The sequence below is a fragment of the Oncorhynchus masou genome, chromosome 13 (assembly GCF_036934945.1).
Source record: "Oncorhynchus masou masou isolate Uvic2021 chromosome 13, UVic_Omas_1.1, whole genome shotgun sequence".
NCBI lineage: Eukaryota > Metazoa > Chordata > Actinopteri > Salmoniformes > Salmonidae > Oncorhynchus > Oncorhynchus masou.
Window position 1 is genome coordinate 80,584,023 of NC_088224.1, and position 13,614 is coordinate 80,597,636.

The following is a 13,614-nucleotide window of genomic DNA, read 5'->3' on the forward strand; positions in this document are numbered from 1 at the left end:
TCCAAGCTGCTTAAAGGCACAGTCAACTTAGTGTATGTACACTTCTGACCCATTGGAATTGTGATACAGTGAATTAATCTGTCTGTAAACAATTGTTGGAAAAATTACTTGTGTCATGCACAAAGTAGATGTCCTAACTGGCCAAAACTATAGTTTGTTAAAAAGTCATTTGTGGAGTGGTTGAAAAGCGAGTTTTAATGACTCTAACCTAAGTGTATGTAAACTTCCGACTTCAACTTTGTGTACGTGTGCGTGTGAATACACACACACACACACACACACACACACACACACACACACACACACACACACACACACACACACACACACACACATACAATACACAACAGAGAAGGTACTCACAGGTCAGGCAGACGAGCAGGCCTCTGAGGATCATCTCACAGGGTGCCCTCCAGCTCTTCCTTAGCCTCGCTTGGACCGGGGGAATCATGATCTCTGCCGGGACGAAGAACTGGATGGCAAAGCTGACAAACACGCCAAAGGAGTACAGGATCTTCACCATCTGATTGGTCCTGCAGAGAGAAACACACACAGGGGAGATAAGAGTGAGAACTGTTTTGAACCAGTGGATTTGAAACAGAGCCTTGGAATAGAGGCTCAGACATGTTTTGACCACAGTCTCAGCTGAATTTATTCTACAGGTCCAGGTGTGTTTGGAATAGAGGCCCAGACATGTTTTGACCACAGTCTCAGCTGTATTTATTCTACAGGTCCAGGTGTGTTTGGAATAGAGGCCCAGACATGTTTTGACCACAGTCTCAGCTGTATTTATTCTACAGGTCCAGGTGTGTTTGGAATAGAGGCCCAGACATGTTTTGACCACAGTCTCAGCTGTATTTATTCTACAGGTCCAGGTGTGTTTGGAATAGAGGCCCAGACATGTTTTGACCACAGTCTCAGCTGTATTTTTTCTACAGGTCCAGGTGTGTGTGGAATAGAGGCCCAGACATGTTTTGACCACAGTCTCAGCTGTATTTATTCTACAGGTCCAGGTGTGTTTGGAATAGAGGCCCAGACATGTTTTGACCACAGTCTCAGCTGTATTTATTCTACAGGTCCAGGTGTGTTTGGAATAGAGGCCCAGACATGTTTTGACCACAGTCTCAGCTGTATTTATTCTACAGGTCCAGGTGTGTTTGGAATAGAGGCCCAGACATGTTTTGACCACAGTCTCAGCTGTATTTATTCTACAGGTCCAGGTGTGTTTGGAATAGAGGCCCAGACATGTTTTGACCACAGTCTCAGCTGTATTTATTCTACAGGTCCAGGTGTGTTTGGAATAGAGGCCCAGACATGTTTTGACCACAGTCTCAGCTGAATTTATTCTACAGGTCCAGGTGTGTTTGGAATAGAGGCCCAGACATGTTTTGACCACAGTCTCAGCTGTATTTATTCTACAGGTCCAGGTGTGTTTGGAATAGTGGCCCAGACATGTTTTGACCACAGTCTCAGCTGTATTTATTCTACAGGTCCAGGTGTGTGTGGAATAGAGGCCCAGACATGTTTTGACCACAGTCTCAGCTGTATTTATTCTACAGGTCCAGGTGTGTTTGGAATAGAGGCCCAGACATGTTTTGACCACAGTCTCAGCTGTATTTATTCTACAGGTCCAGGTGTGTTTGGAATAGAGGCCCAGGCATGTTTTGACCACAGTCTCAGCTGAATTTATTCTACAGGTCCAGGTGTGTTTGGAATAGAGGCCCAGACATGTTTTGACCACAGTCTCAGCTGTATTTATTCTACAGGTCCAGGTGTGTTTGGAATAGAGGCCCAGGCATGTTTTGACCACAGTCTCAGCTGTATTTATTCTACAGGTCCAGGTGTGTTTGGAATAGAGGCCCAGGCATGTTTTGACAACAGTCTCAGCTGTATTTATTCTACAGGTCCAGGTGTGTTTGGAATAGAGGCCCAGACATGTTTTGACAACAGTCTCAGCTGTATTTATTCTACAGGTCCAGGTGTATTTCAATCCCCATGAGGCCCAGACATGTTTTGACCACAGGGGCCAATGACAATGTTTGGTCTAAAGCACAGCTGAAGGACAGTTCATAATATTGTCTGGAATGGTCCAGGTGTTTGATACCATTTCAGTTTTTCCATCCCCAATGAACCAGTCATCCCCACCAGCTGCCTGTGGTCTAAAGTGTGTTTAATAACAGGGGCAGGGACCGTGTTTAGTCTAAAGTGTGTTTTATAACAGGGGCCAATGACTAATGTTTTAGTCTAAAGTGTGTTTTATAACAGGGTCCAGGGACCGTGTTTAATAACAGGGGCCAGGACAGTTCATAATATTTTTATAACAGGGGCCTGGAATGTTTTATAACAGGGGCCAGGGACAGTGTTTAGTCTAAAAAACAGGGGCCAGGGACCGTGTTTAATAACAGGGGCATTTTAGTCAAAGTGTTTTTATAACATTCCAGGGACAGTGTTTTATAATGGGGCCAGGGACAGTGTTTAGTCTAAAGTCCCAGGGGCCAGGGACAGTGTTTAGTCTAAAGTGTGTTTTATAACAGGGGCCAGGGACAGTGTTTAGTCTAAAGTGTGTTTTATAACAGGGGCCAGGGACAGTGTTTAGTCTAAAGTGTGTTTAGTCTAAAGTGTGTTTTATAACAGGGGCCAGGGACCGTGTTTAATAACAGGGGCCAGGGACAGTGTTTAGTCTAAAGTGTGTTTTATAACAGGGGCCAGGGACAGTGTTTTATAACAGGGGCCAGGGACAGTGTTTAGTCTAAAGTGTGTTTTATAACAGGGGCCAGGGACAGTGTTTAGTCTAAAGTGTGTTTTATAACAGGGGCCAGGGACCGTGTTTAGTCTAAAGTGTGTTTAATAACAGGGGCCAGGGACCGTGTTTAGTCTAAAGTGTGTTTTATAACAGGGGCCAGGGACCGTGTTTAGTCTAAAGTGTGTTTAATAACAGGGGCCAGGGACAGTGTTTAGTCTAAAGTGTGTTTTATAACAGGGGCCAGGGACAGTGTTTAGTCTAAAGTGTGTTTAATAACAGGGGCCAGGGACCGTGTTTAAAGGTAGAGGTCTAAAGGTAGAGAAAGTGTGTTGCGAAAGGAATGTCATGTGTGTGTTGGAAGCAAGTATGGTTGATGTACTGGCAGGCTGCTGAGATGAGCCCCCCCCACCCCCCCACACCCCCCACACACACACACCACCCCCAGAGGAATAGATCTGTGTGTGGTGTGATTAATCATGGGTCCACTCTGTGGTTTCCTGTGAGTGAAGCAGGAGATTATGGGTTACGGCCACATCAGGCAACCCTGACACCTTATGCTAAATCTCCCAGGTTACTACCAGCCATACACAGACAAGGAAGTCATCCAATCCAAAAACTTTAATTCACGCACCACGCCTTGCCTCGTGGCCAGGCCCACGCTATCAGATATCAAAAGGCACCTGCATCCCACGTTGTATGTTCCCCAGCACAACACTAGCAACTTAAGGTGCGTGCGAGTGTGTGTGTCAGACCTGCGTCCAAATACGTCTATCTGGTATTTAAAATGACTTTGTGTATTTGAGTATTTTCTAATAAACAGCTGAAAACAAGTACTTTTATTTGTGTCTTTGAATGGTTATTTGGAAAACACAAATAGTCTGGAAAAAAATTAGACAGGATTTTCAAACACTTACACTACCGTTCAAAAGTTTGGGGTCACTTCGAAATGTCCTTGTTTTTGAAGGAAAAGCTCATTTTCTGTCCATTAAAATAACATCAAATTGATCAGAAAAACAGTGTAGACATTGCTAATATTGTGAATGACTATTGTAGCTTGAAATGGCTGATTTTATATGGAATATATACATAGAAGTATAGATGCCCATTATCAGCAGCCAACACTCCTGTGTTCCAATGGCACGTTGTGTTAGCTAATCCAAGTTAATAATTTTAAAAAGGCTAATTGATCATTAGAAAACCCTTTTTGAAATTATGTTAGCGCAACTGAAAACTGTTGTTCTGATTAAAGAAGCAATAAAACTAGCCTTCTTTAGACTAGTTGAGTATCTGGAGCATCAGCATTTGTGGGTTCGATTACAGGCTCAAAATGGCCAGAAAAAATATTCATTTATTTTGAAACTCGTAAGTCTATTCTTGTTCTGAGAAATGAAAGCTATTCCATGCGAGAAACTGCCAAGAAACTGAAGATCTCATACAGCGCTGTGTACTACTCCCTTCACAGAACAGCGCAAACTGGCCCTAACCAGAATAGAAACTGAGCAAGAGGACAAGTACATTACTGTCCAGTTTGAGAAACAGAGTCCTCAACTGGCAGCTTCATTAAATAGTACCCGCAAAAACACCAGTCTCAACATCAACAGTGAAGAGGCGACTCCGGGATGCTGTCCTTCTAGGCAGAGTTGCAAAGAAAAAGTCATATCTCAGACTGACCAATAAAAATTAAATATTAAGACAGTGGGAGATTTGTACAGGGTAAAATGGATCTTGAAGAAGGAAGGCTATCACTTTGCAAAGCCATGCCATTCCCTGTGGACGGAGCCAATTTCCTCCTACAACAGGACAATGACCCAAAGCACAGCTCCAAACTATGCAAGAACGATTTAGGGAAGAAGCAGTCAGCTGGTATTCTGTCTATAATGGAGTGGCAGGCACAATCACCGGATCTAAACCCTATTGAGCTGTTGTGGGAGCAGCTTGACCATATGGTAAGTAAGAAGTGCCCATCAAGCCAATCCAACTTGTGGAAGCATGGGGTGAAATCTCTTCAGATTACCTCAACAAATTGACAACTGGAATGCCAAAGGTCTGCAAGGCTGTAATTGCTGCAAATGGAGGATTCTTTGTCAAACGCAAAGTTTGAAGAACTCAATTATTATTTCAATTAAAAATCATTATGTATAAACTTGTCAATGTCTTGACTATATTTCCTATTCATTTTGCAACTCATTTCATGTATGTTTTCATGGAAAACAAGGACTTCTCTAAGTGACCCCCATCTTTTGAACACTAGTGTATTTCAAATACTATTTTCAAATACCTGGGTTAAATGTATGGGAGTGCATTTGAGTTAGTGTATTTGAGTATTTAAAATACTTTCCAAGTATATTTCCAAATACATTAAACTATTCAACTTGCTGAATGAACACTTACTTGTATGAATGTATTTGAAAGTAAATTAGATATTTGAAATAGTATTTGAACCCAGGTCTCATCTGTGTGTGACAGGTGCTGGGAGCGTTTGTGTGATGAGACTGGAGACTTGCAAATGCACTCAACAGTTTGCTATTCTGGCATCGGTTTGCATTTTAAATCACAAACATAAAAACGCCGACCGAACACACGATTTCTGTATAAAAAAAATAATGAATAGCAGCACTATAAAAGAAAATACATCTGCATTAAGCCATAAACAAATTATATGCTTATGAAAAATGCATCTAAATATATTAACAAGATATAGTCCCGAAAAAAAAACATAGGGTCATTGGCAGACTAAGCTCTCTAGTCTACTGTATATCCTGCAGTTGCATAACTCTTCCTGGCTGGCTGTGGAGTAGAGTAGGAACTAAGAATACAGTGGGCTCTGCTTCCCCAGTCAAGAACAACCACTTGTCATGGCCAGAGGCAAAAAAAAAGGAGATCAATCAGCTGGAAAACTGCAATAGTTTTCTCCTGGAGGTAACGGTCACTGAGCTTATAAATGAACGGTGATGACGCGCCTGTGAGCCATCGACACATTTTCCTCTATTTCTCCTCACACAAATTGACTAATTGTTTGGTCTACGTACTGTCTTATTAGAATACCATTTTCCACCACGATGCTTGGGAAGTTAATGCTACTCCTGTACGTTGTGTACAGCATTCAGACATGGGTAAACAACAGACTGGTGCAACCTGATTGGCTAAACATTGTACACAATGTAGCACAAGCTACAGTGTTTTATTTCCCCAGTTTTTTACTTGGCTGAACTAAAGACAGTTTGCACATTTCCCCAGTTTTTTGGCGAACCTTGGCTGAACTCCATTAAAGAATACTAGTTCAGGAGGAAACCAATGCCTTTGCAGCCTGAATGAAATATGTTTTATATACTCACTGGTTGCAGTGCAGTGTTGTGTTTCAGAGGTGTGTCAACAAGCATGAATCTCGACCTTCACCTCTCCTAAACACCAGAGTCTGATTATAATAATTTATTTTGGGGTGTTTTGAAAAGTTCATTGTTGATGCTAATTATTCCTTTGGTTTTCTTCCGCGAGTTTAGTAGTGGCCATTGTAATATCAATAGTGGAGTAGTATTGCTATTCAAAATAATTATCACTGTTCATTTAAGGATCCCTTCTCTTTCAGGGAGAGCTTCTTATCTACAGTGGTTTGTCCTTTAAAAGTTGTCACGTACTGTGGCACAGCTTGCATGGTGCCCCAGAATTCTATGTCACGTAATTTAAGTGTGAACCACTGGTACCAATAATGCTAGTTAGTGCTAGTTTGACCACCAGAGGGCATCTTTGAAAAGCATTTGATAGCCTTCAATAGTGGCTGTACTAGAGAATTTAACCTGTCTAGGACTGGGGTTCTGCTAGCGACAGTACAGTACTGGGCTATTTAGCTAAAGAATCCCTGTGTCCTGCGGGAGACCGGGGTTCAATTACCGACGGGGAGGAAGGAGTAGGCTGTCCTTGTAAATAACAATTTGTTCTTAACTGACTTGCCTCGTTAACCTGTCTAGGACTGTCTAACCCCATTCTGCAAGCGGAAACCCCTCGCCAACAGCCAATGAAATTGCAGGGTGCCAAATACAAAATCAACAGAAATATCACAAATCTAATTTTCAAACATACAAGTATTAGGCACCATTTCAAAGATTAAATTCTTGTTAATCCAGCCACAGTGTCCGATTTCAAAAATGCTTTACAGCGAAAGCTCCACAAACGACTATGCCATTTTTCCAGCCAAAGAGAGGAGTCACAAAAAGCACAAATAGTGATAAAATGTATCACTATCCTTTGATGATCTTCCTCAGATGACACTCATAGGACAACATGTTACCCAATGAATGTATGTTTAGTTTGGTAAAGTTCATATTTATGTCCAAAAATCTTATTTTACATTGGCGTGTTACGTTCAGTAGTTCCAAAACATGCAGTGATATTGCAGAGAGCCACATGAATTCACAGAAATACTCATATACATGGAACTTTAGATACACTTCTCCTTAATGCAACCGCTGTCAGATTTTAAAAAAACATTATGGAAAAAGCATAATCTGAGAACGGCGCTCAGAGCCCAAACCAGCCAGAGAAATATCTGCCATGTTGGGTAGTCAACATTATTCATAAATATCATTATAAATATTCACTTACCTTTGATGATCTTCATCAGAATACATTCCCAGGAATCGCAGTTCTACAATAAATGCTTGTTTTGTTCGATAATGTCCATCATTTATGTCTATTTATCCAATAGCTTCTTTTGTTAGGGCGTTTGGTAAACAAATCCAAAAGCGCAATCTGGTCGATTCGGATGAAATGTTCAAAAAGTTATATTACAGGTCGAAGAAACTTGTCAAACTGTTAAGGGATTTTTTATCAATAATTACTAAATTATATATACATTTCAATCAGGACTGACTAATCAGAATACTATTATGTTACTGTATAGATGTATGAGTTTTCTTTTTATCTAGTACTGAATATAATGTGTGTAAATCTAATCAAGAATTAGAACAATGACTGTCTGTTCCTTGGTAGAAATGAATGAACTTATCGTCAGAATGGCTGGAATGCTTATCTACACAGGAAGACCTTGGCTCGGTCATAAATTATATTAAATTGGTAGGGAGACGATGTGGGAAGGCTTGATATACTGCCTTTGTACCAGGGTGGGAGAAGAGACGGAACAGTTTGAAAACTAATGACGCAATTTTCAGTTCATAACCTGTGGTAAACTGTATCGTGTTCAGTACTCTCGAGAATAAACGCTACTGATTGATTTTGAGACTGGTCTCTGTCCATTTTATGCAAATAAGGGTCTTACAAATTCTTAGGAGTGGACAGTGTTGAATTGAATTAGTTAAATAAAACAAAGGAATTTAATTCCTATAACACAAACAAACTAAGTATAGAATCAATCTTTAGGATGTTTTTATCATAAATCTTCAATAACGTTCCAACCGGAGAATTCAATTGTCTGTAGAAAAGCAATGGAACGAGAGCTAACGCTCAAGTGAAAACGCGTGACTGAGAAAGGGGCTGCAGGCAGGCCCCTTAGTCAAACAACTCCTATCCAGCCCCCCTTCACATGAGAAGCCTGAAACAAAGTTCTAAAGACGGTTGACACCTAGTGGAAGCCTTAGGAAGCGCAAAATAAACCATATCCCACTGTGTATTCAATAGGGGTGAGTTCAAATACTACAAATCTCAGATTTCCCACTTCCTGGTTGGATTTGTCTCAGGTTTTTGCCTGCCATCACAGACATCATTCAAACGGTTTTAGAAACTTCAGTGTTTTCTATCCAATACTAATAACAATATGCATATATTAGCATCTGGGACTGAGTCGGAGGCATGTCACTCTGGGCACGATATTCATCCAAAAGTGAAAATGCTGCCCCCTATCTTAAAACCTTTTTTGTAAGAACATAGTATTTGGGACTGATTTTACGAATTTTGCTTTTTATGGTGTTTCTATTCCAAGAAAAATAAAAAATCCTCTTGGTATCCATTAGGATGGAAAAGAAAATATGGCGCTGTACAACGTGACGGTCACAAGTAGGCTATAGTACTGGGCTATTTAGCTAAAGAATCCCCATGTTGTGTGGGCACGCGGAAGACCGGGGTTCAATTCCCCGATGGGGAGGAAGGAGTAGGCTGTCCTTTTAAATAAGAATTTGCTCATAACTGATATGCCTAGTTAAATAAAGGTTACACTAAGAGCATAACATTGCTACACCCTAATTCTAGTCTAACCAAACGGAGAATAAGTTAAAATAAAAATCTCATTGATTTATCAAGACCAGTCCCCATGCTTGTCTCAGAGCAGCGCAAAAAAGGTGCTAAAATGGTTGTAGGCTTTTGCTTCAAATCCTATTGCTTCCAACTTCAATATGCTCTTTAAATAAATAAGACCTACACCACTTTTAACAGCACATTACTCAACACTGGTGAGACTCATGTCGCCTACGGTATAATCAAAAAATATGATGTGACTCTCTGCCAAAAATTACATATAAACTATTCTAAATTAAAACCAAAAGTCGCCTCATGGGTCAACCCTGTCGAACCTGCATCTGTAGCAAGGCATTTTGCACTTCAGGAGCCCCCATCCACAAAGTATCAAAATACAGAGAGCATTTGGTAATGGGATATTATAATACTATTATAGTACTGTACATGGTGTCCAGGTCAGGATAACCAAAACATTTATTAATTAACGACTATCAGAAAGAATGTTGGTACGTATTTATTTTGATCCAAAGCCATGAATGAGTGAGTCACTCAGCTTTATGTAAGTGCCGGTCTATATGACTGTGCCATCAACTTAATAATATAGAACAATATTTTGGAGGTTATTTTGATTTAAAAAAATCTGAATAAAAAGGCCAAAATAACGTGTAAAGGCCAAAACATTTATTTCTGTTTTTAGAGAGAGAAACGCTGGGCTAGTTGTGCGCCACCCATAAAGGCCAAAATATAGCCCCGCTAATTGCGCTGTCCAACGTGACCATGATTATTTTCCAGTAAGCAACAATTTGTTCCCCTTCATTGGACAACTTTGTTCCAATATTTCTGTAATTCAGTGATATTTATTCCCATAATAATTTGTTATGGATCCATAACTAAATAAACATCGTCATTTTGAAATAGTTTTTTTTATTATTATTATATTAACGAAAGCAAAATGACGTTGATGAATAAATACAGTACATGATTTTATTTACATTTGGATAATAAAGCATTTTGAAGATAAGCCACCTGTATGTGTTTATTAGGCTATAGCAGAACAGCGTAACGGTCCAGACGGCCCTTGCTGTGCCTGGTGAGCAGTTGGTCAAGTTCTGTTGTCAGAAGAGGACTGGAAATGTCAGGCTGAACCGACGACCTGATGAACCCGCAAAGTATGCTGTGTACACATTTGAAGAATCAAGCAAAACTAACCGCTTTCTTGGCAACCATGTGTTTTCTAGGTTCGGCCCATGTCCAGTCAACTGATCTCCACGGATGATTTTCAGCATGGTTGCATGTTCTGCAAAAAAATACATTCTAGTTTTTAGTACACAATATAGAACTTTTTTATTTTATTTAACCTTTATTTAATTATCGATTTTATTACACAATGATGGGCTATATACATTTTTTTTAAAGAAAATTCACTGAAACCAAAATACCTTTAGTTTTGGTGATCCTCTCAGCTCCGGCTCATTTTCAAGTCCTCTCGTGGTTATGGTCCTAACTAGAGGTCGACTGATTAATCGGAAGTTTTCATAACAATCGGCAATCTGTATTTTTGTACACCGATTTGGCCAATTAAAAAATATATATATAATTTTTTTTAAATTACACCTTTATTTAACTAGGCAAGTCAGTTAAGAACACATTCTTCAGCAAGAGTAAAATAATCCTAACAAAATGTAAAAATTAAAACCTTGTTGTTACAACAGTGTTAGTAAATAATACTGAAGTTGTGCACAATTATCAGTTTCTATTTAGGTTTATGTCACCCATTCATTTTCAGTTAGAGACACAGTAGGACCCAAAAGCATAATCAGTGCTCTAACTCCCCCTTGCGCTGGTCTGGAGCAATGAAGTAGTACCATACTAAACCACAAATTACCTCTATGTCCCGCAGCATAATCTCAAAACATTTAGTGGAGCAACCACTGAAGGTAAGAGGGAGGTTAGAAATTGCTATTGGCCATGTAGCTAAAATTATAATTTTAGGCTATCTGGCATTAGTGCGTAAGCCTAATTTGGGCCTAAATGTACGCACACCAAATAGCCTATGCGCCAATCGCCAAATGCTTTGGGAATGGGCAGAAATAGTTAACATCTATCCATGGAGGCAAAAAGGACACTGTCAGAGTTTGATTCAATAAGAGAAAAACAGTGAAATGGAGCATTGAAGATAAAGCAAAGGATGGGCCAGAACAGTAACGTTCGGGAAAGATTTGGTGAAGCGGTAAAAGAGGATGATCGCAGTGCTGGGCTGTTACAATTCGACAGTCACAGCTTTTTATTTCCTTACAACCGGTCAAACTGATGTCATTTGTAAATATTGTCTTCTCTCCAGGTCCCTAAACATATTTTCTCCTGGTCTCTCGCTCCCTCTACCCTTTCCCTTGCTCTCGCTCATCCCCCTGTCCCACTCTCTGTCCCGCTTCCCCCACCCCCTCTCTCTCTCTCTGCAGGGATTAGCCCCCTGCCAAGCCACAGAGGGACTCTATTGGAAATTATTTAGAGGCTATCACACGGCAAAGACCTGCCGCACAATACCAGAGGGAAAGCCATGAAATACATTCTCCTCCTACTGTAGTTCTGATATCAGACAAAGCCCACTGGCAGCAACCCGGCGGAGGGGAAGATGGGACAGGGAGAATAGACCATTAGGGAAAGAGAGGAGGCAATAGAGCCAATTACGGACCCATTGAGGAAGGAAATTGAGGAAGGAAAGTACAGTGGAGACCTGTGAGGAGAGTTAATGCTGGGTGCTGAGCTGTGAGGGAAAGGTTAGGTGAATGAGACAATGAAAGAGAGTGAGAGAAAGGGAGAGAGGACAAGAAGTGGTAATAGTGTAAGTCCCTACTAGACAGGAGCCCAAGAGGATGGAGAATAGCAACTCTTACTATGAGTGTACAGGGAGCAGAGGAGCAGAGGAGAACACTGCAAAAAGCCTTCAATATGAGACAAGATGGAGAGAGGAGGAAGGGGAGAGGTAATATCACCTCTTACAGGCAGAGGAGAACCACTGCATTGGCCAGAGACAGACTCGTGGTATCCACCAGATTGAGGGCAGAAGCTCATCATTTCTGCGTGGGGGAATAGACACAAGCAACAGAACCACTCTAACCGGCAGTTGCACGCTCCACTGTGTTTCTCCAGTGGGAGCCACTGAAAAGCCTCTCCATCTTGGCTCATGCAAGCAATGGCAGCTAGTTATCTGGGGCCTGCAGATATGATGCATGCACTATATTTCCACATCCCTATTCCAATGGTGAAAACAAATGTGTCTGCTGCCCCTGGCCCCCTGGCTCTCTGAATAAACTATTTCCATTTCATAAAAAAATATGTTGAATTAAATGTGGAAAATGTATTGGATTTGCAAAAAGTAATTAAAGTAAGGGACTTTTGTATTTTTTCCACCAAACTTAACATAAATCCAATGACATGACTGACATTTTATGTTGATTTCACATTTGTTGACAACTTCAACCAAAATGTAAATCAAACTAGGCGTTGAAATGACGTCTGTGCCCAGCGGGTAGTCTTCTATTACCACTTTCTTCCCTCTCTCTCTCTCTAAACTGAGCTACAGATAAAATTTGTGCCAGTGAAAAACGGAGAACCAAATACTCAGGGCATCTTGGGGGGTATGAGTTTTTTTTTTGCAAATATCCCATTTCTGAAAGTTGTTGCAAGTTCACGCCAAGGAGATAGATGTGTGAGGGTGAGTGTACTTGGATGCTAGTGTGTGTGTGTGTGTGTGTGTGTGTGGTCTGGCACTTGATGAAGCTGCGTTTATTAAACATGAGGGATAATGAAATGTGCAGTCATCAATCACCTGAAAGACAAAATGCTAGCCCCCCTCTGTCTCATTACATTTGGGCCTGCCCTATTCATTAAATGAGACCCAAACGACATTGGCAATTAAAGCACATTTGTACTTTCTCACTCCCCGAGTGACAAACCTCACCATAGCATGCCTCGTCTTGTCATATTACACTGGGCTGGGCCATACATACAGTAACATAGAGGACCTGTGGTCCCGACAGAGATCCTTGCTACGCAGTCAGCATTTTTCATGGTTGGGAGCAGGCGGTCAGACAGACAACTTTGAGATGATTTTGATTTATTTTTGTCCCGTAGATAATTTGGAAACGGTTGTCTTTCTGATTTGTATGCTTTAGCTACTTATTATATTAAAAACACATCTTTGTCACATTATTTATTTATTTAACCAGGAAGGGCTCATTGAGATTTCAAATCTTTTTTCAAGAGCTTCCTGGCCAAGATAGGCAGCACCAAGTCATTACACAATTACAGACAGACAACACGAAAAACTACAAGTAATCTAGCAAAAACCATAGGATTTACAAGAATATAACAAAATCATAAAACAGCAAATTAAAAAAATTGACAGGTCAGGGAATCAGCTTCAAAATCAGTGATTTAAAAACACCAAATCGGGACACGTTCTTCCAAGTTATTCATACACACACTCAGAATTCAGAATTCTCTGCTTCAAGTTAAGCAGCCTGCCTTTCCTCTCCCAGTTGGGCGTGTGAGATGAAGAGTGCCCAATATATGTGGTCTCAAAATAATAGCGTAGGCAAGCATGGGTGGAGAATCACGGAACAGTTCTTTCCAAGGAAATTAAATATGATTAGACCATAGTTTACTACAGTGTCTGTACATAATAA

General features: G+C 40.6%; 1 protein-coding gene across 1 annotated transcript in view; it reads right to left on the reverse strand.

Annotated features, from left to right (window-relative positions):
* Window positions 1-13,614, reverse strand: part of LOC135553442 (neutral amino acid uniporter 4-like) — a 238,937-nt gene that overhangs the window by 180,287 nt on the left and 45,036 nt on the right. The window contains exon 7 of the mRNA XM_064985558.1: window positions 364-533. Within this exon, the coding sequence (XP_064841630.1) occupies window positions 364-533 (170 nt within the window). The remainder of the gene's footprint in view (window positions 1-363; window positions 534-13,614) is intronic.